The sequence below is a fragment of the Coptis chinensis genome, chromosome 4 (assembly GCF_015680905.1).
Source record: "Coptis chinensis isolate HL-2020 chromosome 4, ASM1568090v1, whole genome shotgun sequence".
Taxonomy (NCBI): Eukaryota; Viridiplantae; Streptophyta; class Magnoliopsida; order Ranunculales; family Ranunculaceae; genus Coptis; species Coptis chinensis.
The window spans coordinates 23,785,718-23,812,200 of NC_141459.1; the positions used below are offsets into that span (position 1 = coordinate 23,785,718).

The 26,483-nt window shown below is 37.1% G+C and overlaps 3 protein-coding genes and 1 pseudogene across 15 annotated transcripts; 1 reads left to right on the forward strand and 3 right to left on the reverse strand.

Annotated features, from left to right (window-relative positions):
* The first annotated feature begins 2,542 nt into the window (after positions 1 to 2,542).
* Positions 2,543 to 5,334, forward strand: LOC147502767 (pentatricopeptide repeat-containing protein At3g29230 pseudogene; annotated as a pseudogene). The gene has a single exon (XR_015221789.1). The product of XR_015221789.1 is annotated as a pentatricopeptide repeat-containing protein At3g29230 pseudogene (transcript).
* Positions 5,335 to 5,433: 99 nt separating this feature from the next.
* Positions 5,434 to 7,234, reverse strand: LOC147502768 (chitinase 2-like). Its single transcript, XM_086607613.1, has 2 exons — positions 6,945 to 7,234; positions 5,434 to 6,583 (listed from the first exon to the last, which is right to left on the reverse strand). The coding sequence occupies exons 1-2, from the start codon at positions 7,000 to 7,002 to the stop codon at positions 5,760 to 5,762; spliced, it is 882 nt and encodes a 293-aa protein (XP_086463739.1). The 5' UTR covers positions 7,003 to 7,234; the 3' UTR covers positions 5,434 to 5,759.
* A 512-nt stretch (positions 7,235 to 7,746) lies between these two features.
* On the reverse strand, positions 7,747 to 12,663 carry ACR3 (ACT domain repeat 3). Of its 11 annotated transcripts, none has more exons than XM_086607608.1 (8): positions 12,389 to 12,663; positions 10,480 to 10,593; positions 10,289 to 10,334; positions 9,817 to 9,931; positions 9,664 to 9,731; positions 8,856 to 9,488; positions 8,570 to 8,674; positions 7,747 to 8,206 (listed from the first exon to the last, which is right to left on the reverse strand). In XM_086607608.1, the coding sequence occupies exons 2-8, from the start codon at positions 10,548 to 10,550 to the stop codon at positions 7,886 to 7,888; spliced, it is 1,359 nt and encodes a 452-aa protein (XP_086463734.1). In that variant the 5' UTR covers positions 10,551 to 10,593; positions 12,389 to 12,663; the 3' UTR covers positions 7,747 to 7,885. The 11 variants fall into 11 exon arrangements, with proteins under 11 accessions (XP_086463734.1, XP_086463731.1, XP_086463728.1 ...); XM_086607605.1 differs by having other exon boundaries at positions 10,480 to 10,588; positions 12,361 to 12,663; XM_086607602.1 differs by having other exon boundaries at positions 12,361 to 12,663.
* A 430-nt stretch (positions 12,664 to 13,093) lies between these two features.
* LOC147502770 (cysteine-rich receptor-like protein kinase 43) lies at positions 13,094 to 25,255 on the reverse strand. 2 transcript variants are annotated; one of them, XM_086607596.1, is made up of 11 exons: positions 24,894 to 25,255; positions 24,673 to 24,803; positions 24,294 to 24,391; positions 23,071 to 23,408; positions 22,485 to 22,913; positions 22,241 to 22,401; positions 21,157 to 21,230; positions 20,884 to 21,025; positions 20,572 to 20,721; positions 20,109 to 20,199; positions 13,094 to 13,886 (listed from the first exon to the last, which is right to left on the reverse strand). In XM_086607596.1, exons 1-10 carry the CDS (start codon positions 25,072 to 25,074, stop codon positions 20,122 to 20,124), a joined length of 1,782 nt encoding a protein of 593 aa, XP_086463722.1. In that variant the 5' UTR covers positions 25,075 to 25,255; the 3' UTR covers positions 13,094 to 13,886; positions 20,109 to 20,121. The 2 variants fall into 2 exon arrangements, with proteins under 2 accessions (XP_086463722.1, XP_086463723.1); XM_086607597.1 differs by lacking the exon at positions 13,094 to 13,886 and having other exon boundaries at positions 19,904 to 20,199.
* Between the last annotated feature and the right edge of the window lie 1,228 nt (positions 25,256 to 26,483).

Below are 26,483 nucleotides of genomic sequence, written 5' to 3' on the forward strand. Positions count from 1 at the left end.
GTGAGTTGGGGTTCGAATGGAATTTTTATTCAAGTGTAATTGAGGATATAGGTCTATCTATTTATTTCTAGTTCGAGGACTCGTAGTTCTAGGAGTTAACTCAGTTCTAGGACTATTATTTCTATTAATAAGGGTATGGTAATTGGTCAGACTACAATAAAAACACTTATTAGCTTCCTTGATCTAATCCATGACGTCTATTATACAGGATGGACGTAGAAGAACCGGAAATAAACGGTTAAAGTTCAATAAGATAGAAATGAAATTGAGATTAATATTGTTCCATTTTTTATTTTTCACAGGTAAAGTCGGTTCCATTCTTTATTTTCGTGCTCAAAGTAAGAATTGAGATGAAAGAGGAGAAAGAGTAAACCCCTTTCGGGGCTTGGTATTAACTATGTCGTAAGGTCATCGAGCCTCCACCGACTTGAAGCCTACCTCGATGAGGCAGGCAGCCTTGAAGGAAGGCTAGAAGAGCCCAAGCATTTCAAAGTGGAATACCCGTTCAAGCACTAATGTGACTATACTAATGTGCGATCGGTTGGAGCAAGATGTTCGCCCTCGTATATGTAAAGGCCTACATGGGTATCAAGTGGAATCTGAGGGGGCAATGGATGGTGCCAAGGGAATGATAAGAGAAGCGATTGGAGAGAAGCTTCATGTTTTTCTTCCTCTCCATCGGGCACAATTATTTATATTGCAAACTTGGGATGTTCATGAGGACGAATACATTCCTTGCAATACAGACCATAGTAGAAGCCATATAATGCATATTTCAACCGCAAGGCCTTGGCCCTCAAACCCCTGAGTTTCAAGTATTCTTTAGTGATCAAGTCTCAGATGACTTCAACAAACTCTTCACTTCCCTTTCTCCCAAAAAACAATATTTTGCAGCAGCAGTACCCGGTTATTTTTACTCTTGCCTTTTTCCCGAGTCTCTCCATTTTATTTACTGTTCATATTCACTTCAATGGCTCTCAAAAGTACCAAAAGAAATCTAATGAAACAAATCAAGGACGCTATGATTAGTGCTACTGGATTCTTACAATGTTGAATGTGCCCAATCTAATTGCATATGTTGACGCATTGCGAGGTATGGTTTCAGACTAAAGTTTTATGGACTAAAGTTTTCTTTTGAAGTTGGTGGTGAGGTTTTGTTGGGGATTTTTCTGGTCAACTTATGTGTGTTTCTTGTTGTTTGGTTTGCTAGTATTGGGATTCGTTATAGGTGGTGTTACAATGTACTACCTTGATGAAGAACAGATTCACATATCAGATAACCTTAACTTCGATTATACCAAGAGTATTATTTTCATCATCATGTCTTGCCCAAGCGTGTCATGTGGCTTGAATTGTAAAGAGAATATTGAACTTGAAAAATATGTAGGATCGCGTGTTGTTGCTCCTAATCAGAATTTGAATCTTGCTATTTCGTTGACGTTGCCGGAGTCATATTACAATCAGAAGCTTGGAGATTCCAGGTATATACATTTGAATCACTTTAAAAAATGTTAGATGTTTTACGTTCTATGTGTAGTGATTTTGTTGTCTGCCTGTAGATATAAGTTTTACGTGCTTTTCGTGTTTATGCTAGTTTCGTTGTCTTGTTGCATTCCATCATGTTGGGAACAGCTTTCCTTGGAAAGACTACAAAGGACCCTTATTAAAACTTTGGTTCTTTGATTCTTAATTGTACACCATGGTTGTTCATTATATATGTGTGTCTGACTTAATGACTTATCGACCAATGTTGTGTATATAGGTTAAGGTGAACCTCTTATCGACTAATGGTGAAGTTACTGCCAGTCCAAGCTATCCATGTTGATCTACACGGTGGGTGTTAGCAACTATTTTTATCTATTAAACACGGTGGCATATATTAAACACGGTAGGTGTTCCATTATTTATTTTCAAGTTTAACAAAAGAATTGAGATTAAGGCAAATACTTTCGGGTGGACTCGAAGCTGCGGATAGATCAGGAGATAACTTGGGCAGATGAACAAATTATTGTTAATATATAGAAGATGAGCAGCACAATTCGATTGCTAATAGAATTTGTTATCTATTTGTCGTACGGATTCGATTGCTAATAGAATTTGTTCTAATAATATTTAATAGATTGTGATGTTATCTATCTACAGAGTTTTAGTGGAGAGATGAGTCTACGTGGGAGAGCTCTATTATAAGAAATTGCCACCTCAGGTGGACTCTGCTTTAATATAGAGAGATGTGATAGTATAGTATATAGTAGATATATAGAGACAGTAGCTGGCTCTCTGGGTTGGATCTGGGCGTAGTTGTTTGGGTATGGGTATGGGTATGGGCATAGGGAGAGATGGGTGATGAGAAGTGTTGAGAGGTGTTGGGTTCAGAGGTGTTGAGAGGTGTTGAGATTTGGTGCGTGCGTCAGTCCTATTAGGTGTTGAGATTTGGTGTTGGGTGGTGAGAGGTGATGTGAGAAGGACGGAGCATGGAGAGAGTTAAGAAAACTTATTATCAGTTACAAAACATAAAACAAGGTTCAGTATGTTCCCCATGATTTTGAGACATGCTAAATTTCGTTAACTCCAATAATTCTGTTTGGGTGAAAATAACGATACAGAAAAGTTAGTTAATTCTGTTATTTTAACTACTGCTCTGAAGAACAAAAAAAATGGAGCAAAAATTGCTTCAAATTCTACAAAAATGTAAAACAATCCAACAATTAAAACAAACTTATACTCAAATTTTCACACATGGTCTACAAAACAGTAATCATCTTATAACCAAACTCATAAACTTCTCTTCAACTTTCAACTCACTTCACTTTTCCATTCAAATCTTTAAAAATGCCCATTCCCCAAATGTATTCGTTTACAACAACATGATTGACTGTTTTATACACAATGGGCGTCGTAAAGACGCGTTCTTTACGTATAACTCAATGCACGCGTCATCGATTGGCGTCAATACTTTTACATTTACTATTTTATTGAAAACTTGTAAGTTGCAACAGGATATTATAATGGGGAAAGAGATACATGCCCATGTTATGAAATTGGGATTTGGGTATTCTGTTTTTGTACAGAATGCATTGTTGGATTTTTATTGTAAGTGTAGTGAGAGTTTTGAGTTTTCGAGGAGGGTGTTTGATGAAATGATTGAACGAGATGTTGTTTCGTGGAATTCGATGATGGGTGCTTATATGGCTAATGGTGAGAAAGTTTTGGCTATGGAGTTGTTTGATACGATGCCGGAGAGGAGTATTGTGTCTTGGAATTCTATGGTATCCTGCCTTTGTAGGGATGGGGATATGGAGAGAGCGCAATCTATTTTTGAATGCATGCCTGTGAGGAACGAGGTTTCATGGAATACTATGATTTCAGGGTACGTTGGGAAGGGTGATATAAGAAATGCGAAGTTGGTTTTTGATAGGATGCCTGAGAAATCTGTGGTTTCTTGGACAGCCATGATTTCGGGGTATGCTAAGGTTGGGGAACTCAATTCTGCTAATAAACTTTTTGGTTTGATGCCCCTAAAAAATGTTGTCACATGGAATGCAATGATTGCAGGGTATGTTCAGAACAATATGTTTGATGAAGCTTTGAGTCTGTTCCATGAAATGTTAAGTAATGGAGAGTGTACACCAAATGAGGCTACTCTTGTAAGTGTGCTCTCTGCCTGTGGTCGCTTGGGCGCCCTTGAACAAGGCAAGTGGATTGATTCCTATATGAAGAAGAATGGTTATAATTTGTCAAATGTGTTGGGAAATGCTCTCATCGACATGTTTGCAAAATGTGGGGACATTGAATTTGCAATAGAAGTGTTTCATTGTGTAACAGATAGATGTATAATCACATGGACAACAATGGTTTCAGGTCTAGCATTAAATGGGAAGTTTAGAGAGGCTTTGTCGCTGTTTGATACAATGTGTAGGGAAAGAATAGAACCCGATTATGTTATCTTCACTGCCGTTTTGTCAGCTTGCTCCCATGGTGGACTAGTTGAAGAAGGTCAAAGAGTTTTTTCAAGCAGATGGTAATGCAGTTTGGTGTTGAGCCTCAAATTGAACATTATGGATGCATGGTCGATCTTCTTAGTCGGGCCGGAATGGTGGAGGAAGCATTCAAATTCATAATGAGCATGGGGATGGAGCCTAATGCAATCATTTGGGCTACTTTGCTTGGTTTTTGTAAGGTATATGAAAAACAAGAGTTGGCAGAGGCTGTAACTCAGAAGATTCTTAGTCTAGAGCCTTCGAATCCGGGCTATATATCAATGATTTCAAATTTAAATGCATCAGTTGGACAATGGGATTTTGTTACGAGTGTAAGAAATGCAATGAGAAAGGAGGGTATGGAGAAAGTGCCTGGTTGTAGTGCGATCCAAATTGAGGATACGGTTCATGAGTTTCTGGTCATGGATAAAACACATGAACAGAGGAAAGAGATATATATTACTTTAGATTCTTTGAGTGACCACTTAGCAGTTGGTGATGTGTGTGGTTGAAAATGTGAGAGTCGTTTAGCACACTTTAAACAGTAACAGTAACTTATACTACGATGGTTGGTACTCTGTACTGGAACATCTAGATTATAACAATTCTCAACCTGTCGGTTCTTATGGTATACTTCATTGGAGGGCCATGAGATGTCTGAAAACTTTTACTCGTTCAAAAATGCATCTGCATGTGGATCCTTTGAGCTGCATGATTGGATCATGTGAAGGAAGTAGTTTGGAAACTTAATTGTGGCAATGAAGGTCTTGGACCACTCAGTTGATGATAAGCTGGGATAGAACCTGAACCTAATGGAGCCAGGGATAGAAAGTAAACTGTTACGCAGCTTTAGATATCTGTTAATTATCTCAATCAGCTATCAATCCAAAGGTGGGGAATTCGAAGAGGCAGTCAAGAAACAACTACGTTGGCGTGGGTATTTGCTTGCTGTGTAGAAGAAACACAGGCCTTGTAGCATTTCCATGTCTGGGAATTAAGAGGGATAGAACCTGAGACTTGGAGGTTGCAGTGTAAAAGCCACTCGTGGAGATTCTTTGGTCAAAGTTAATCTCGGTCTTGATGCATGGTGCCGTGAGCTGTACATTTACGGATGAAGATTGAATGCTGATGCAGCAAGTATCAATTAGGCTGAGCGCCTGAGCTACAACAACAGAACATTTTTGAAGCGAGTTTTGTACATGGTGTGTACTTATACTTTAAGAGAAAACAACTAGGTGCACAAAACTGTTACCTCACCCGCATAAATGTAATGTCTTTGCTTTATTATGTGTGACTGAGTACTCTTTGTTTCGTAAATATTTCCTGTATAAAATATAACTTCAATTTTGGGCACAAATCGCCCTTGTCATCCCTAAGTATTACTAGTTTGATACAGTACATAGCATCTGGAGGTTATTCTACTCTTCACAATTTAGCTGCAAGGAAGGATCCATCGTATCTCTGAAGTAATTTTTTTCTTCTTTCATATCTCTCATTAAAAAAGTGAGGTTAACAAAATGAAACACCTCAAACGGAGTACAAGCACTTAACTCAACAGCTAGTTATATACTTATATGTGCTGCATCCCCTCATACTACATTTTGTATTTATTACCTGAAGAAATCAATATAATACTTTATTTGCTTTTCTTACTGAACTAACAAATACCTCCATATCCATTCCTACCCAGCAAAAGAAAAAGAAATAAAAGAAACCTCCACATCCATTCCTCAATTGCTGCAATATTTCAAGTAAGAATAGTATTCCCAATTTGGTATACAATCATAAACGAGTTGAGTTGAGCAAAAATTGTTGCGATTTCTTTTCATAATAATATCCGTTGGTAGAACCAGCATCAGCTGAGAAGATCATCACTCCATTGACATGAAAACCAGACACTTCCAATAAGTTCAAGGCATCAAAGAATGCATCCCCTTGAATGCCCCTGCCATTAATCTCATAGCTAGGCAACACCTTCTCTAAATCAAATTGCGTTGTCCTCAGTTTAAATGCCTCCAAGTATCCTTTCGCAGTCCTCACTTTATCTGTATAGAATTGGTAGTTTACGTAGTCGATTACGTCACTGTAAGCGTTGTATAGATCTATATAGGGTTGAGTTGTAAGGTGGTATGGTGCGATTGAAGTGACTGTAATGACGCTTTGGTTCTTCAAAAGAGTAAGGAGTTCACCAATGCAGTAAGCGAACGTATTATTCCCATGTTTAGGGAATTTTTCATAGTCTATGTCAATTCCATCAAGGTGGTATGTGGTAACTATGCTTTGGAGAGATGAAAATGCGTTAGAGATCCATTTCTGAGGGTCTTTCGGATTATACCAAGCAAGGACTTTATCTCCGAGGCTCCATCCAGAAAGACTAGCAAGAACCTTTACGTTGGGATGCTCTTCCTTGATAGCTGCAACTGAGCCTGGTGTGAGGGATGTAATCCAGTAGGGAGAGAATATACCGTTTTGCGCCTTGCCACTTGAGTCGGCGTCAATGGCAAAGCTGAGAATGAAGTTGAAGTCAATGTCACCATCAATTGGGACAGCGTCAAAGGTCACTGGAACCCCTGTCGCTCCAATGTACTCCATCATAACCTTCCCCTCTGCTCATAATGAAACAAGAAATGTCATGAATAATAGTTAAACACTCCTAATAAAAGAACCACATCTTGATTTATTCATTCATTCTCTTAATCATTCTAAGAAAAAAGAGTATGCATGATAGGCCACTTACTTGTCACTTTTATGTGGATTTTTCATTTAAATATACATGTAGAACTATAAGATTTTCCTAATAATTATCGTCAAAAATGAAATGAATCACTGAGAGTTGGATTATCCAACAATCTTAAGGTTTCACATCTATCCTGTGAATATATAAGAATATGTCTAGACCAACTCGATATTTCTAAAAAGGATGAGTCTGTAATGAAACCGAGTATAAAAAAAGTGATCAAAACTTACCACAAAGTGATCCGAAAAGGGCCAGTACAACTACATGCAGGAGGAAGAAGTGCTTCATATTGATAATTCTTCCTGTTTCAGTTTTGGAACTTGAATGATTCTAATACAGGACACTAAACTTGTTATATACCTTCTCATTTCTTAGCTAGCCGGCTTCTAATCTCAAATAACAGACCCGGATAAAACTATGTTTACAAAATAAATTTTATGTATTTCAAGATTTGGAATTGATTCTACCTTCGGTTAGATATATTAAATTGTTCTTTGCAGCTGTTAACAAGAAAACTAGAAGATTATTTTGTTTCTTTATGAATAACAAACAAAACTGATAATTAGAATCAACTAACCAACTAAACAGTAGATTCATATTGTTTTTTAACGATTTGTTTTCAACTGTTAAAAGTGATTCCATTATTCGCTTGTTTTTAAACAGGCTACTTGCCTTACTACGGAATAATTGTTGTTGTTTCTTTATGTGAGCCACTGAGTCTACTTGCCGATGATTACAAATAAATAGGTATAGATCTTTCCAATAACTCCAATATACCTATACATGGTTCCACCACAAGTGTAAGGCTAAACACCTTTATGGCACTAGCTATAAAGAAATTTGTGTACTACTTTTGGTTGGCCATTAAAGGTATTTTAGCCAAATGTTCTTTAAGAGTAATGATTTTTGCTCAATCACACGGGCTCTAGTATACGAATTTAATGGGAGGGAATCTTGAACTTAAACATTAAACTCAAACAATAAAACTAAGAAAATAAAACAAAATGACCTCTGCTGTTGATACGCAGAAAGTTGGTGACAATAGGAAGACGGCATGCATTATGATGAAGATGACATTATATTGTGCAACAGACATAATATTCCGTGTCTCACACTACAGAATCTTAATGGTTTTCACATCTCTTTGGGGATCAAGCAAAACATGCATGTATCAAGCCAAAAACTTCTCCAATAAACTCCCAAAGAAGAAACTTGTTTTAGCCCATTTCTTAGATGCAGGTGCTTCAGAGTTACTTGGTACTTTATTCACATTAAGCATCATAGAGTGTCCAATTTCTTTGCTAAGCCGTTCAATAGTAATTGTGTCTACTGGATTCCCAGATGCATCTCTCACATAGAATATATTCTTTGCTTTCTGTCCAACTGTTGTCACATCTGCTCTTGTAACAGATAATCCATACTCTCTGAGAATTCTCGTCACTTCTGATAGCAAACCTACTTTATCCCTTGCACATAATTCCAGACTTAGGCCCTGCATTTCATCCATCAACAGGCTTAAGGTGCTATTATATAACAGTAAATTATGAACACTATTGCATTCTGTGTTAGGCTATTATGGTGCTTGGTATGACCACATGGCACAACAAATGTGCATCTCCGAAGGCGGAACAAAGTTCCATGTTTCATGTTTCTCCACATTTTCCAGTGGTCTTCGATTTTTTTTTTGTACAGGTAATAACATTCACACTTGGTCGCCAACTAAACACTGATTAGCAATTTAATATATTATGAACATTATTTGGTATGTTTACTCCTATCTACTACCAACGTTTCTCCAATGAAATAATACAAAACAATATATATGAATATCTTATAATATGGTGGGCCAACTAACCTCACATACTCTTCGTCTGATAGCAGCTTTGAGACACTTGACAACCCTTTCCTTTTCTCCTTTGGTATCGAGAGTGCACCCATCCATATGGCGTATATAATACTCCTACAATTTCCAACGAATTATATCAGCAACTCAAACTTCTGTTTGATTCATAAAAAACATATGCTCTCTGTACCTGATGTATATGTAGAAAACAAACTTGTTAGATTCATATAAAGCATTTAATAGTGCGAGGAAAAAAGAAAGAAAACTAAACAAGACTGATAATGGGCAGGATTTGTACCTGTAAGGCATATTGAGCATCCGATGAGACAGAGACAGACGCATGGAACACAACATACTGCATATCAGTTAGGGTACACACAATATCAAACAACAATTTTGAACGGTCTCTGCATCGAACATTGACAACAAAATACCCCTTATCTTCACAACGGTCAACAGTTACAATAGGTTGAAATAAAGCACCATCACAGTCCACCACATCTGATTTTACATCATAGTCCCTATCAGCAAACATCATCTGATGAAGTCGACGCTCCATATGATGAGTCAACCCGACAGAGAAATTGGTACGTGCCGCTTTACCATCGTCTTCAGGTCCACCTAAAATGTTCTTAAGCTGCTCTTCCATAGAAGACAGCTTAATAGGGTCTTCCACTGCACGACACGTGGTGTCATCGTTTACATAGAGCACACATGCAACACGCATGTTGTGAGTCCAGACCTCAGCAACAAGGACATTGAGGTGGAGATTGGTGAGGATGGCTGAAATTTCAGATAGTAGCCCAGGCCGGTCCCTCCCAACGAGCTCAATGGCTGTGTGATCACCGATTGAGTGAACCCCTACTCTCCTACTACCTGGCCATGTCTTCATCCCGCCAATGGTTGAAGTGTTACCTTTTGGTCCTAGAGCCTACAACCGATAACAGTCAAATTGAACTCATCAAATATAATATTTGTAGAAATTGGTAAAGTATTCGATTTATATTAGATTATCATCGAATTTCTGGACAATGATATATGTGGTGAAACTGATCTTGAAGAACTGGGCTGTGGATGTAGATACTACTAATGCGAGAAAAGGATACCTTTTCAATACATTCGATGGTTTGAGTGTCAGTAACCTTGTTTCCATGTTGATCAGTGACGTGAAAAACTATTGAAAAGAAGAATTAACATCACTAGAGTGGTTTAAAGGGTGGTGTAAACAAACAAGAGAAAAGTTGTGCAAGAATAGGTACCATCCATAAACCAGCCGCCATCAGAGGAAATATAAGCCTTAAAGATGGCAAGGTCAAGGTCTGTCAACACTTGAACTACTTCCAACAGTATCCCAGGTTTGTTTACACTATCCACCTGTATCAAAATACAAATGTCACCCTGTGATCCATTACAATTTACCATAAACTAGTGGGCATGCACATCCTGCTTGAGCCTTTAAGTTAAATTTGTATGTTAAATGATACTTAGAGAAATCTTGGTGAGTGCAGCTCAAGTTGGATTCAGTTGGATTAGGTGACTGAATTGGACGGACGGTTGGTTGGTTCAAGATAACTAGTTTAAGGACCCTGCCTTTTCCAGGTTAGGATCGGATATCCTCTTCAAGAAGAGAGTACAAACATACGGTTAATTTGATGAACCTGGGGTTAATGAGTTGAGACTGTGTTTTGTAAATGTTATAACCTTAACTCTGGAGGAAAACGGAAATATTACCTTTACCAGAGTACAATCATGAGAAGTAGTATTATCTATAGAGACCCTGCATTTAGAACAAAGAACATGAAATTGAACACTAGTACATGTCTTGGATTAACTCATGTTAGTAGTCATACACACAAACATATAAATCGATCATAATTTTCTCTTTAGAGTCTCTTTTATTGTTATTACCAAGTTGGGATTACCTTGGCGGGTTTATTCTGAGGCTCAAATTCTCGTACTCTGGGTCGAAGTAAGGCCAATATACTCTGTCCATCCAAGTATCCAACTTCGCGACACCAGCAACACAAACACCTGGCCTATGTCACAATATCAAGTTGATATATACAGACCTAAATAAAAGTTAAGACTACAAAAATAAAAGTTAAGACTACAAAGAGAGCAAAGAGAAAGTTAAGACTACAAAAATAAACAAGCACAAACCTAATAAAAGTATGAAACCAAGGTGGGCTAATCTTCAGAATTTAATCTTCCACATAGATACACTTCATCATATAGAAAAATCTAATTTCAAAAAGCATAAACTTTGATTTTCTTTTTCGTGGTTCCTAGCACTGTCCATAATATTACTGGCACTGTCAGAAAAAATGAAAAAAAATACCTTGAGTTGTATAATCCAACTGAGTCATTTAAAGACATTAAATTCCAGTGCAAATATCTTAGTAATCTAATCCAAGCCCACCCAAAGTCGAGTGAGCAGCTCAGGTTGAGCCCACTCCAGCCAAGTTGTAGTTACCTTTCAGTCAGTAGACATTTTTCGACCACATTTAAATGGACCCATTAAAGATCCTGAAAAATCTTTTGGTTCCTCTGTAGGTCATTTGTTCTCTCTATAAGCATTGAAAGGGGAATCCTTCTGTGTGTGTGTGCAAGTGTTGTAGTAGCTCCAAAGCTAGCAGGAAATTTTTCTTTCTAAAATTTTCAAATCCAAGTGGTTTTAAAGTAGTCTCCTTTTGACAGGGAAGGTTCCTTCTGTGGACTCTATCACTATCCTCACATATCCAATCAACCAGGCCCACTTTAAGTACCTTTGACAAGTATGGTTGTGCTTGTGCACTTCCGCCACAGTCATCAATTATTCAAATTCACAATCAGACATCCCAGAAATCAATAACCTGATAATTTTCCCAAAATTCAGTATTTTTCGATACTGTGTGCAAACTTGATAATGACAGGAATATTTGAGGTGAAATTAGATTAGAAGATTAGAATGATACTCCTTTGAGGCAACCACATGCACCAATTATCAATCTAAACTCTAAAGTGAGCTTATTGATGTGATTTTATGTTCTTGTTCTCCATAATTTCATGTGCTGGTAATACACATCACTAACAAAATTGGATTGCTTCTGGTCAGAAATCGGATTCTTCCTTTTACGGAAGTACATGCCCCGTCCTTTGCTAGTGGATGATACCAACTAATACTTTGACAATATGCCAACTATTAGTTAAAAAACAGTAATGCTAGACCGCCCCGTTTATTTAACCTACTATTTAAAATGTGTCAAAAGTCATAATCAGTGATTTATATAGAAATACGTGTTGGTGAACATTACAATGCAAACCATGGTTATCCAAATAGTGAGTTGCAATAGTAGGTTTAAAAGGTGTGATGTGTGTTTTAATTTATTACTGTGGTGGAACACTTTCCAGTAAAAAGAATAAAAGAAATTAAAATACTAACATTTGCATTAAGAATTGAAAAATCCCAAGTATATATATATATATAATTTTAAAAGTTTCAAAACATTTAAGTTGATAGCTTCTTTTAATCCCTATGATTACTGTACTTGATTAAATTATTATTCTGGTTACTTTTTATTTATATTTTTATTTAACTAATCAGTTTTACTCACTTTAAGACGCTCATATTTCAATATTCAGCTAAACACCAGCACTAAACGTGTTCAACTTCTGAGAAATTATTGTTGAGAATTGTATCACTCAAAAACCCAGAATTCTAGAGAAAAGAAATTGTAGGAACTGTTTTATTTTACTTTTTCCAGCAAGCAATATAAACGTACGTACACATGAAGAAGGAAGATAAAAAAAAAAAACCAACCAACCTTCGTTTGCTGCCGTTTGAGTCCTCACCTTATCTTCTAGACTTGTAAGCCAGAAAAGTGCGCAGAGAAAGAAACAAAGAAGACAAAAGCTTTGTCGCTTTGAGATGAAGAAAGACGTACAACTATTAGCAGGTTACCACATCATACCAGTCATGCATTCATGCTCGAACAGCAGCAAGTTGACACTCACTTGCATGTGTTTACCACACGTGCCCTCCGAAAATTGGTCATATATATATTTTGCCAGTTGCCACTACCAAAATATTTGAGGATGGAAACAAAAGTAGGGAAGTGGACCACGTTGGTTTTGCATATCATACGCCTTATTATGAGGTCCTGTTTAGTATTTATGCTGGAAAAGGTGACGCTATTTCATCAGATCACACCGTTCCAAATACAAGCTCAATGATTAAAGCAACTAATTAATTTAGTCGACCTTCTAACATAACATATACAGTTAAAAAAAAAGGTTTTGGATATTTTGAAGTTTGAACCACTGCACGGCCATGAATAATAAATCTCAGAATGAGGTGCTTAAGTAAGGAGATATTGGGATAAGTCGTAGTGAAGTAAGTAATCCATTAACATTTTAAGCAATCCAATAGCATTTTGACTTCATTAACATTTTAAGTAATCCGTTAGCACCTATATGGATTGTGGTATTCTTCATTTCCAACAGATACATCAAGGATAAGACATCACATACACTCGATCTATTTCTCAACCACTACAAAGTACAAAACACTATATGGTGCCCGATTAATATCATTTGTCGTGTTAAAAAAGATCAGATATTTAGATTGATTATATTTGATTACTACTCATACTCATATGATTCATATGAAACCCAAATCTGATTATTCAAGAGCAGCCGAGTATGCTGAGCAGCTTCTAAGCAGCCACTGTATGTCTGCTGTATGTTCTGCTTTACCTGTTCTGTAATGGGGCATCAAGTGTGAAGTATCTGAATTCTTAAGTAACAATAATAAAACATCTATGGCTGTACAAGACTCAATCCTACACTGATTACAATACACTTATGGCGAAACATAAAAACAAATCCAATTAGATTCCTAGCACAATCGAACTACAACCATATCTAATTAATCCAAGCATGGGTCCGATTTCCCACTACTTGTGGCCATTGAGTTGGTGCTCGACTGCTCGCCCCATCGCTTGCATATATTAATCCCCATTTGCATAATATTCTCCTGTTTCTGGTTGGAGCATATACTTTATTTAGTTGATTATTATCTTCATTATTTGCAAATGAAGAGTGGTAAGATATTGCGAAAATGCAACCCAACTTTCTCAAGTCTATTTGATAAAGCAATGCACTTGAGATGTTTATAGTTTGCTACACTCAGTTGGGCAGAATTATAAACCGCTGCAAGGGAAAGATTGCAGTGGTACGGCTTAATAAGTCAGAATGTCAGATATACCAGGCCAAGAGGCATAGGGAGAATATCTATCTGTCTCGTCAGAAACAGAGTAAACTTGGATTCTTGAAACACGAAAATATCAACCTGAAATAACAATGCATTTAGTCTGGAGGCTTATGGGATCAATATATATCCACCACACAAGATCACTTAGAGTTCCCAATTCAAACTTGAAAAAAGATACAGAACTTTGTAGTTTTTACTTTTGCTCACGTTCATAATTCTGAAGCTTATTAATGTTACAGAACAGTAATTGTCGCATTCTTACAGAGTTATAGACTTATAGTTTAAACATTTATAATTTACATTCACTTTAGTATCATAGCATAGACATCCAATATATAGCGCAGATTGCGTTTGACTTCCTCATGACCTAGTATGTAGGAACAATGGATAAGACAGATATATCTCTACTTCTACCCTAAGAGAACAAAACCAGAGTTTTGCGAATCTTAAAGTATGAAACTTGTTGTGAATAACTAAAGTGGAAACAATGTTATCCACTACAGGAAAGAATCAACTCTACACAAGGATTGATTCTTCTTTCAAGACAAGCCTTCAACACCATCCAAGTACTATCCCAACACTTCTCATTATCAACTAACAAGCATATAAAGTAAAGAGACTAATATAAAAGAGAACAAACCACAAGACACGGATATAATATGATTCGGTAATGTGCCTATGTCCACCGGCGAGATCCAAGCTTTACTAGATGCACAAAGTAACAGATTACAAGAGCTCTCAATTCACCGGCGAGATCAAGCTTTACTAGATGCACAAAGTAACAGATTACAAGAGCTCTCAATTCACTCACAAAGAATGCACACTCAAAACACTCACTTAGAATGCACTCTTCAATGTCTGTTTCTATTCTAGTATTGGTTAGGTTAAGTTGAATATAAAACCTAACTTCTATTTTTATACTAAACTGAAAAAATCGATGTGTCTGTGAAGGAGTCCGAGGGAAAAAATCGCTGGCTTTGCCTTAGGCGTAGGTGAGGAGCAATGAGATACAAACCTAATAAAAATTTGTACACAAAAAGTCCAATAACTTTTCTTTTTGCGATTTCGACCCAAAAATTTGGCTAAGTACAAATCCTCCAAGGGGCGTGTGTAACAATTTTTAGTGTAAGCCAACTAGTTGAGCGAATTTTTTTAACAAAGCTTTTTCTTTCCATTCTCTCCTCCGGTGAGGTTTTAACACATAAAACCAAGATACATTCACTTAAACACATCCATCAAGAAGTACTAGTCTTCAAATCATATCCCGAACTCGCCCACCGCCCCAAAGGGCCATGCCCAGAAAGGGCTTTAATCAAACATGTAGGATTTGGAGCAAATTCAAATAATGTTAGAACTTAACTCCGGTGACAACCTTCGTCAGCATATCAGCAGGATTGTCATGGGTGCCCACTTTCTCAAGTGCTACATCACCATCATCAACTACATTCTGCACAAAATGATAACGGACATCAATATGCTTGGTCCGAGCATGATGAACCTGATTTTTCGCCAAATGAATAGCACTCTGACTATCACAATACAAGGCAACACTCGACCTTTCGCTTCAATACCTATATCATCTAGAAACCTGCCGAAGCCATAATGTCTCTTTCAATTGCCTTTCAAGACAAGACTTCAACACCGCCTATATACTCCTTCAGTAGTAGATAGAGCAACTACTATAGAGAACAAAAGCATAGACCTCCAACTAACCGGTGCACCATACATCATAAACACATAACCAGTAGTCGATCGACGTCTATCTAGATCACCTACATAATCTGAATCCACATAACCACTGATATAACAAGTACCTCCACTATAAACTAATCTCACATCCAAAGTATCCTTCAAGTACCTCAATACCCATTTCACTGCCTCCCAATCCTACTTTACTTTAGGATTGCCATATACCGCTTACTAACACCTCAATGACCGCCTCTGCGGAAATGTCCACGCAGTGCACACTATAACATACATCAAACTGGCTACTGCACTAGCATAAGGAACATGAGCCATATGCTTTTGTTCCTCTACCGAACTAGGAGAGAACTTAGCTGAAAGCCTAAAATGCCCAGTCAAAGGAGTAGAAACTGACTTTGCATTCTCCATACCAAATCAAGAAATTACTTTCTGAAAGTATTTCTTCTGAGATACAACTAGTCGTCGCTTCTTCCTATCTCTGTCAATCTCCATGCCCAATATCTTCTTGGCTCTACCTAAGTCATTCATCTCAAACTCAAACCATCTCAAACTCAAAGCTAAGTTGAGATTTCAACTTGTCTATCTCCACCATATTTTTGGAAGCAATAAGCATGTCATCCACATAAAGCAAGAGATAGATGAAGTCATTACCACGAAGCCCACGAAAGTAAACACAACTATCATACTTACTTCGGGTATACTCATGTTGCATCATGAACGTGTCAAAGCGCTTGTACCATTGCTTTGGCGATTGTTTTAAACCATACAATGACCGATTCAACTTGCACACATGATCTTCTTTCTTAGCAACAACAAAACCTTCAGGTTGTCTCATATAGATCTCTTCCTCCAAGTCTCCATGCAAGAAAACAATTTTCACATCAAGTTGCTCTAACTCCAAGTCGAAGTGAGCAACCAAACTCAATAACACACGAATAGAAGTATGTTTGACCACAGGGGAAAATACCTCATTGTAATCGACTCTTTCTTTCTGTGAGAAACTCTTTGCTACCACTCTTGCTTTGTACCCAGTGCTGTCAGACTTAGGAAGGACCTCTTTCTTTCTGAACACCCATTTACTGCCGATAGTCCTCTTGCCCTTTGGCAATAAAATAAGGTCTCATGTGTGATTTTTATCAAGATATTTCATCTCTTCCTGCATAGCAACCAACCAATCTCTGTAATGAGCATTTCTAACAGCTTTCTTGAAGCTATCTGGCTCATCATCTTCAATATTCAGTGCATATACCACTAAATCCATCTGACCATAATGTTTCACTGGCTTATCGTGCCCATACTTGTGCACTTCCTTAACTTGTCTCTTTGGCCTAGGGTCAGCCACTACAAGTTGCGGATGCTCATGCTCTTTTTCCTGTTGTTGTGTGGTTCCATGATTTGGTACCTCATCATAAATCAACCAGTCATCTGCTGCATCAGACAACTCAAGCTCAGTAGCTTGAACTTCTATAGACTCACCATTTTGCCCAACTTTTTCTGGCTTACTGAAAAATAACACGGAAGTCTCATCAAAGGTAACATCTCTGCTGACTAGGAACTTGTGGTCTTCTAGACACCACAATCTGTATCCCTTTATCCCATTTGTGAAGCCCAAGAATATTGCCTTCTTAGCTCTATGATCTAGCTTGTTTTCCTTCACATGGTAGTAAGCAGTCGATCCAAACACTCGCAAAATACTATAATCAGCTGGGTTACCTGACCACACCTCATAAAACATCTTGCAATCTATAGTTGGAATTGGTGACCTATTATATAGATAATACGCCATGGACACTACATCTGCCCAATACTCTTTGCCTAGAGTAGCATTAGACAACAAACATCTCGCTCTTTCAAGCAAGGTTCTATTCATCCTCTCTACCATCCCATTCTGTTGAGGTGTGCCCCTGACTGTCCAGTGTCTAGCAATACCCTGTTACGCACAAAACTCTTGGAAAGACCCATAAGTATACTCAGTACCATTGTCAGACTTTAAAGTCTTTACCTTCCTATCTGTGCGATTCTCAACCCTTGCCTTCCACTTTTTAAATATCTTAAACACTTCATCTTTCGTTTTCATCATATACACCCACACATAGCGAGTATGATCATCAATGAATAAGACATAATAACGGTTACCTCCTTTTGAAGCCACTCTGGAGGGTCCCCAAACATCCGTATGCACATAATCAAGGATGCCTGTTGTCATGTGTTTGCTTAAACTAAACTTGACTCTGCACTGCTTCCCATAGACACAATGTTCACAGAACCCCATACTTGGCTTCTTCAAGTCTTTTAAGAACCCTTGCTTACACAACTCAAACAAACCTCATTCACTCATATGCCCTAAACTTATATGCCACATCTTAGTGCCTCAGAATCATCACTATATGTACCAACTGCTACATTGTTAGTCATCGTACTACCCATCAAAGTATATAAGGTTCCATGTCTTTGACCCTTTATAAGAATTAAAGAGCCATTAACAATCTTTAAGACTCCACCTTCTCCCACAAACTTGTGGCATTTGGAATCAAAGGTACCAAGAGAAATAATGTTCTTCTTTAGCTTTCTTCTTTAGCTCAGGAATATGTCTCACATCATTTAGAGTTCTCACAACACCATCATGCATCTTAACCCGTATAGTTTCCATCCCAATCGTCTTGCACGCATGGTCATTACCCATCAAAACGGAACCGCCATCGATGCTTTTATAGGAAGCAAACCACTTTCTATTTGGGCACATATGGTAGAACACCGAAATCAAGGATCCACCGATCCGCCATATAGTCTTGCGATGTGGACACACAAAGACTTACATCTTCTACTTTAGAGCCTGAAGCAAAACTTGCCTCAACATTAACCTTACCTTTCTTCTTGCTATTTTTCTTGTTATCTTTCTTCGGGTGAAGACAATTACTTGCGTAATGTCTTTTTCATCGCAATTGTAGCACTTCACATGTTTCAGCGGCTTATTTGACTTGGACCTAGACCTCTTATTGATTGTAGAGGCATTTTCATACGACCTTCATCTTGCCACTATCCCTTGCCCTGCATCAATGCTATTCTAACTCGTGTCTTCTTAATCAACTCATAAGAAAGAAGCACATTTTGAATTTCGTCAAGATCAACATCTTTTCTATTCATAAATGTAGTCATTAGATGCTCATAGCTCTCAAGCAAAAAGAATATTAAACATGCCGCTTTATCCTCATCATCCATCTTCATGCCAACATTCAAAGGCGTTAACGGAACTCGCTAACGTGCTCTTGCATCATTGAACCATCCACCATCATGTACCGATAAAGATGTTTTTTAAGGTACATCTTGTTCGTCATGCTCTTGGTCATATACATAGATTCTAGTTTGAGCCAAATACCGGCGGCGGTACTTTCTCCCATCACATTATACATGACCTCATTAGCAAGACACAACTGGATTGATAAACAAGCATGTAGATTGAACTCTTCCCAATCATCATCACTTATATTCACCGCCTTTGATTTAATCCCCTTTAAAGCCTTGTGCAAACCTTGTTGGATGAGGATGTCCTTTACTTGGACTTGCCAAATCTCAAAGTTATTCTTTCGATTAAATTTCTCTACTTCAAACCTAGCATTTGACATCTTAGGAGCCATTTTTTTAAGTAACACACAATAACAAAAAAAACGTTCACTTGGGAATTTTATCAAACACCTTGTATCCAGAAAATTTTGAGTTCACAGACTCAAAATCGAAAGGTCTTAAACCCCGTTCCGATACCAATTGTTGTGAATAACTAAAGCGGAAACAATGTTATCCACTACAGAAAAGAATCAACTCTACACAAGGATTGATTCTTCTTTCAAGACAAGATTTCAACACCCTCCAAGTATTATCCCAACACTTCTCATTATCAACTAACAAGCATATAAAGTAAAAAGACTAATGTAAAGAGAACAAACCACAAGACACGGATATAACGTGGTTCGACAATGTGTCTACGTCCACTGGCGAGATCCAAGTTTTACTAGATGCACAAAATAACAGATTACAAGAGCTCTTAATTCACTCACAAAGAATGAATACTCAAAATACTCACTTAGAATGCACTCTTCAATGTCTGTCTCTGTTCTAGTATTGGTTAGGTTAAGTTGAATAGAAAACCTAACTTTTGTTTTTATACTGGACCGAAAAAATCAATGTGTCTGTGAAGGGGTCCAAGCGTGAGTCGCGCCTTGCCTAGGCGTAGGTGAGAGCGAGCGCGCCTAATAAAATTTGTACACAAAAGTCCAGTAACTTTTCTTTCACTTGACCCAAAATTTGGCAAAGTACAAATCCTCCAAGGGAGCGCGTGTCGCGCTGTGCCAACTAGGGCGCGAGTCGCGCCTTACAAGAAAAAACGAAAACAACCCTTTTTCTCTACAAAACTGATTCTTTTATTACAAGTTAATTAGCTAAACAAGTTCGAATGTCGTCAATCAAATCAACAATATTGACGAAAGACGACCATATCATTGGATAGAACGGTAACTTCCACAATTTAAAATGTGCAAGCTCATAGAACCACAAAAAATCGATTATAATACAACCAACCTCTATATGTAAACCAATACATACCACATGAATATTGCTATTGTGAATAATGAGGTATGAACTGCTCTGCCAAATCACGAACATAGCCACTGTCCCCCTCAAGAAGACGTGTGACCTGAAGTGAAAGGAAAGAAGTTACTGAATTGTGAAACAAACAAAACTGTCATCTGCATTAGTTACAATCATTAGCGGTATCAAGATTGTTAATATAAAACTGTTAATATGCATACTTGTATCGACTCATGTTTTCGTTCTTGTTGATGTTTCCTCCACAATATAGTTAATATATATATGTATTTAAATACTAAAAGCAATTTGAAACTGTTGATATGCATACTTGTCTCGACTCATGTTTTCGTTCTTGTTGTTTCCTCCACAATATAGTGGATCTATATACGGATCCAAGACATTAATATGATAACAGTATATGCCACAATAAAATGAAAGAAACAAAAAGAAACACCCTCTAAGCATCAAGTCTCATTACCTCTCCCATTGACGGACGCAATTCAGGATTTCTCCTCACACACATGTATGCAGTTCTAGCCATATTGTACAACTCGTAAGTGTCATCAGCTTCTCCAATACGAGGATCAATGAGTTCATGTAAAGCAAGCTTCTCAATAAGCGGTTCAGCCTATATGGTTAAACAAGAATCTTGGACTTAATGTGAATAAACAACCTCAAGACGAAAAATTAGATCAGACTAGCATATAAAAATTAGCTTAGTCGTATCTCTAGACCAAAATAACAGAAGTTCACAACTAATTACTGATAGAGAGTTTAGACAACAGCTTACCCACTGTAGAAGAGATTGTTGTTGCTCTTTTACGTGGATGACTTTGCGCCCAGTAATCAATTGTAACAGAACAACACCGTATGCAAAAACATCTGTTCGAACAGAGACAATGCCATTCTCTACATATTCTGGTGCTAGGTACCTGTACAAGAGTTGGGGAATTTTAAACCCTAAAGTTGACACCAAGAGGAAAAGCACAAATTAATTCTCAGAAGTGCTAAAAACTAACAGGGTTTAGCTTTTTTCAGATAAATATAATGGAAAAGGTCTCACCCTAATGTACCAAGCACCCTTGTTTGAACTGCATCATCCCCTGTCTTCCATTTGGCAAGGCCAAAGTCTCCTATCTGTGGTTACATGCTTTTCGTATTAAATTAGCATAATAAAACTATTGTCTAACGCAAAACTTTATTACGCATTTGGATGGATTTAAAGCTATCAATGTACGACAAAAGGAGAAAATTGTATCTTTTATTCGACCTGTTTAAACTCCATGCATAACGTAAAATCTAAAAAAATATAAAACTTCTTATGTGCTGTTTCAGTCATTTAGCTTACTTATGTTAGTAACTAGATGCTACTTCAAAGAAACAGGCTTTGCACAATATCCCTAAGAGAAACTTATGTTTCTGAATGGAATGCTGAAGAGTACCAGTACCCTCGAATTCTGGAAATGAATTTCATTGTGTTGGTGATAATAGATTAGTCCTTTACAAAAATGAACTCAGTCATAGTCCACATAAGCTATTAATAAAACAATGTCCAAAATTGTTGGTGAAAGAAACAAAATCCAACAAAAAGACATTTAAGTATATTCTACTCTTCTCTAGTATATCATGGCCAAAACTCATGGTTTATATGAAAAACATTAATGTAAAAATAAATGTGTTTAGTTTCTGTTTTATCCAAAAAAATCTACAAAAACTTGGATATTAGGGTCTAAATAATTTCTCCTTAATTAGTTAAACAATGTAGGTTTATAGACATTAAAATGTTCCATGAGCACTCAGGTGACACATAATGATTAGTTAAACAACATAGAGCAAAATATTTTTTTAAACAAATAGGCCAGCTAAAAAATTTTGTTTTTTTAGAATAAATACTTTTTCATAAAAGTGTTTTTAAGAAAAAGATTTTTTTCTATAATGAACCAAAACTCCTAAATGTAAACCAAAAATAACAAGCCATCATGACAAATCCAGGTTTAACAGACATTTGTCATGAGCACTTTTTGCAAAACTGAAACCATGCATCTAGTGGTAACTAAAAGCCAATGACAAATATATATATATATATATATATGGTATATATATATATATATATATATATATAAATTATTTGTCGGAGTATGTGCTACCATTGGCACGAAGTCATGCGTGAGTAGTATGTTGCTTGGCCTCAAATCCCTATGAATTATTGGACATCCACGACACTCTTCATGTAGAAAACGCAATCCTTTCGCTGTTCCGATGGCAATGGCGCGGCGTTTATGCCACTCAAGAACTGTGGCAGATTTATCTACAAATACCAGAAAGAAGGTAAGTCAAAGAAAACTAGGAATTAGGAACATTGGCTATTTGAATTTACAAAAAGCCACTTACCAAATAAATGGAAATAGAGAGACTTGTTACAGATGTATTCGTATACCAAAATACTGTTGTTCTTATTCTTGCAATACCCCAATAGCATCACAATATTCTTATGACGCGCAAAACTTAAGACATATACTTCAGAGCGAAACTCGGTATCTCCTTGCGCACTTGCTTCCTTGCGTACCTTTGCCGCAATAACTTGTCCATCTTTAAGACGTCCTTTATATACATGGCCATATCCACCTTCTCCTAATAACTGCTCCTTTGAGAATTCGGATGTTGCTGCTTGGATCTCTGCAAATTTGAATCTCATGGACTCTTTTATATACAATGCAGTCCTCATCCCACAACCAGAACAAAGAACTGGTGCCTCTGAAGAGTTCAGTTGGTTTGCGTGGATTTGAGGAGAATATCTACTTTCCCCTCTGAATAGATTTTCTGTAACGCAATATACAATCCAATGATAATGAGAACACTCCTGACGCAGCCATAGTCATGCATGGATTAAGGTATAAACCATAAAGTATCCAGCATAACCTTGTTATATCTCTATCATAAAAAAACACACACAAGTAAACAGCATATTTCAACCCACCTGACCTGACTTGTTTATACGAATACCCAGAAACACTAGATGAAGAGAAACTATACTGCTGTGAACTTTCTGAAGATGAAGAGGCCAGATTGTCCTTAGATACATCAGAGATTTCATAGCTTCCACTAGAAACAATAGACTGGTCACTTTTTGCAATATCTTCGACACTCAAAGGAAGCTGAACAGGCTTGCGAAGAGAGTAAAGGAACTTCTGTTCTGAGACATCTGTGTTTGTTGTGGTAGAAAGCCTCAACACTTCCACAGACAAGCTATCCTGAATCAATGCAACTTTGCAAGGTAGCTCTTTAACGTAAAACGCTAGATCTTTTCTTAGTTGCCTGTTAAATGTAATAATTGATAGTTAAGCCACAGAAATGGAAACATAAGCAAAATAAGAAAATATGTACATGAGATGAACCAGATATCATTATGTCGGGGGGAAAGAAATAACTGCACATAAAATAGTACTAATCTGGACTCATTGGATGGAGCACCGAAAGAGACAACAGAAACTCTAGCTCTGGATACTGCTAAAAAAATTACCAGTCTCAAATTCCCGATACATGTTGATAAGGTCTTAATTTGGAGCATCCGACTCAAAACCTATTGGTAATGGTGGAGCGGCCCCAGGATCTTACTAAGATGCTAGATTTTGAATGCCCCATGTGGAACTATATATCTCAACACGCTCCCTTACGTGTCGTTTAACTTCAGTCGAACACGTGGACTAATTATACTGGGCAACGTGGATCGTTAAGCCAAACAGAATAGCCTGCTCTCTTACCATCTTAAATTTTGAAAGCCAATTGGCGATGAAAGCAACAGTTATCAATTGTCATGCATCCAGATGGTACTGAGTCCATCAAATCAGTACATCAAGTATCAATTCCCTTGTAAATTGGCTGGGTGCATAAGGACTAGTGTGCACCCTACCCAGGGAATTGTCTATAATGTCCTCATCTAGGATTACTCTGCCATAATTGCCTGAACAATATATTCTACAAACCGGAAATGTTTATACATACAAAAAATTTCCATGGGTTAAGAATAAACAGAAAACAAACATCAAAATAAAACTCTGACATAGGTTGCATAATGGCTTGAAGAATCACACCAAAAGAGACAATCTAACGTGCCAGTCATTCATAGTTACGTAGATGCAAAAAACATAACAAAATGAATAAGCTTCAATGGGAGTGAACCTAAAGAAAAAGAAAATGTACCTATCAAGAATAACCCAAGTTGCGTTACAAGTTATGGCCTCTTGTAATATAACTTTCTTAATTGGATTTCCTGCAGTAACTTTGACTTCGATGCTGACCTAATCACGGAAAAGATAATAATTACACATGCAAATAAACATCACATCTGCACTGGTAAGAGAATGCTACAAAAACGAGTCAAGCAAGACACTGATGACATTTGTCTTAAGCTTATACAAAGCACAAGCCAGGAAACATATATTTTTCTGTGAAAAAAAGGTGGTAAACTCTGATGTAGTACTGTGGCCTAAATTTTCTTAACATTAAAGACCGAGACAAAGGCAACAACTTAGTAAAAAACCAAACAACTATATGAAATTATATAAAAAAGGATGTATACCTTTTTATCTTGTTCAGCAACTGGGACAAGCATGTGTTCATACATATCGACTTTCTTCGAGACTTCTTCTTCAATTGCCCAATCATTGATCCCAAAAAATGAGTTATGGCATGCCTTTACTTGGTACCCCACTGAAATTTATACAAAAAAAAAAAAAAAAAAATGCTTCTGTTAGAATTGGAACATGAAAAAAATCAAGTTAACACATTTATTTTACTTACTTGGGTGTGACAAAGTATGCAAAACACCAAGAACAACAAGAGTATCTCCCCCAAGAAGAATATCACCTCTCATCTGAATTCCTTTAATAGCCAAATGAAGTTCATCTCGATTATGATCTTTAGTAGCATCATAAGCAAGTAGTACAACAGATGATGAGTGATAATCAGTAAAGCCCTCCATCTGTTAGAAAAAATGTCACAAAGAAGTGAAGCAGAACATGAGTAGAAACAAAGGGAAAGAATATGGGGAGATTGAAAAGAGGTGTGACTGTTGAGATCATCCAATTGTTGTTGAAGTGGTTGAGTATAGTCATTGTTTTTCATCAGGGAAGAATCTATTGGATAATATTCGTGGGAATATTTGGGCTTAGATGTTGAGATATTCTTATAGAGAAAAAAAAAAAATAGGAAGGCGGGAAATGTAACAGAACATATGAGACTTGCAGTTAAAGACAGGGAAAAGAACAAAGGGTGCAAATATAATATTGTTGGAAGAGGGTGGGGTGCATTTTACATCTATTGTTAATTTGCCCAACTCTCATTTTGTGGGACATGCCAGACGAGACTTTTATTTTGACTCCCAATTTCAATACAAAACGGAGTTCACTATGAGATTCTTTTTCTTCATGTGGTTCGTTTTAATGAGTTTTGCATTGAAAATGCATTTTTGGAGTTAAAAGTCTTAAAATATTTGGATTTGTACTGATTTTTTCTGTTTTCTGTGGATTATAAACAATTATATTGGGCAGGACAGTACCTACTCGCCCACTTTTTCATCAACAAGTACATGTACTTGATGGACATAGATGATAGATGAACAAAGATTGGGAAAAACTCCATTACTACATTAGTGCGTGACAAGAAATGAAGTAGACCTCAAAATTTTAAAGAACTTCTACTACCGCACCACCAGACGCTGAATCCTGTGATCCAGTCAAGACTCGTGAACGTAGCAGTATATATACATATTTGTTAGAAAAAATTACTGCTGGAAATCCTACTGTTCGTATTACTGGCAAACTTGGAAATTAAAAACAAAGTACCCCGAAAAGTTCTTACAAATTAGAGAGCATATCTTCTTCTTTTTTTTCTTTTCAAAAAAATTGTCAAAATAAATCAATAAACTGTCTCGTAAAAGTGAATATATAAAATGAACATATGCATGCTCTTGTCAACAAAAAATGACACGAGTACATACCTTTCATATATCAGTAACAAACTACAGAGAGTGCACGCTGCACAACCATTGGCTAATTTAGCACAGTTTTAAAACGTAGTATCACAACAAGAACTTAAGCACTCACACAGACATTCACACACCAACATTATACAAGAACTTAAGCACTGAGACAGACATTCACACACCAACATTATACATAAATCATCGGTGTTTGAAGTGCAGTGCGGTTTATAGCTTTTGTAGTTGTTGTTGCCGCTGCTTTGACGGTTCTTGCTGTTGTCGTCTTCTTGTTTAATGTATTCAGAGTCATATTGAATTTTTTCACTTACAAATTTCGGCTTGTTAAACCACAATTGTGTACGAGTATGTACTAACTCAGTAGCTAGCGTTTTGAATATCTTCCACTGTCC

Excerpts from the sequence above, each read along its gene's own strand:
- LOC147502768 (XM_086607613.1), bottom strand. The coding sequence starts at position 7,002 with ATGAAGCACTTCTTCCTCCTGCATGTAGTTGTACTGGCCCTTTTCGGA. Across the intron at positions 6,584-6,944 it reads CCTTTTCGGATCACTTTGTG|AGGGGAAGGTTATGATGGAG; the intron begins GTAAGTTTTGAT and ends CATTATGAGCAG.
- ACR3 (XM_086607600.1), bottom strand. The coding sequence starts at position 10,933 with ATGTCTTTAAATGACTCAGTTGGATTATACAACTCAAG. Across the intron at positions 10,589-10,895 it reads GTTGGATTATACAACTCAAG|GTGTTTGTGTTGCTGGTGTC; the intron begins GTATTTTTTTTC and ends GACATAGGCCAG. Across the intron at positions 9,489-9,663 it reads CCATCGAATGTATTGAAAAG|GCTCTAGGACCAAAAGGTAA; the intron begins GTATCCTTTTCT and ends TATCGGTTGTAG.
- LOC147502770 (XM_086607596.1), bottom strand. The coding sequence starts at position 25,074 with ATGGAGGGCTTTACTGATTATCACTCATCATCTGTTGTACTACTTGCT. Across the intron at positions 22,402-22,484 it reads TCTCTATTTCCATTTATTTG|ATAAATCTGCCACAGTTCTT; the intron begins GTAAGTGGCTTT and ends TGGTATTTGTAG. Across the intron at positions 20,722-20,883 it reads AACAATCTCTTCTACAGTGG|GCTGAACCGCTTATTGAGAA; the intron begins GTAAGCTGTTGT and ends TTAACCATATAG.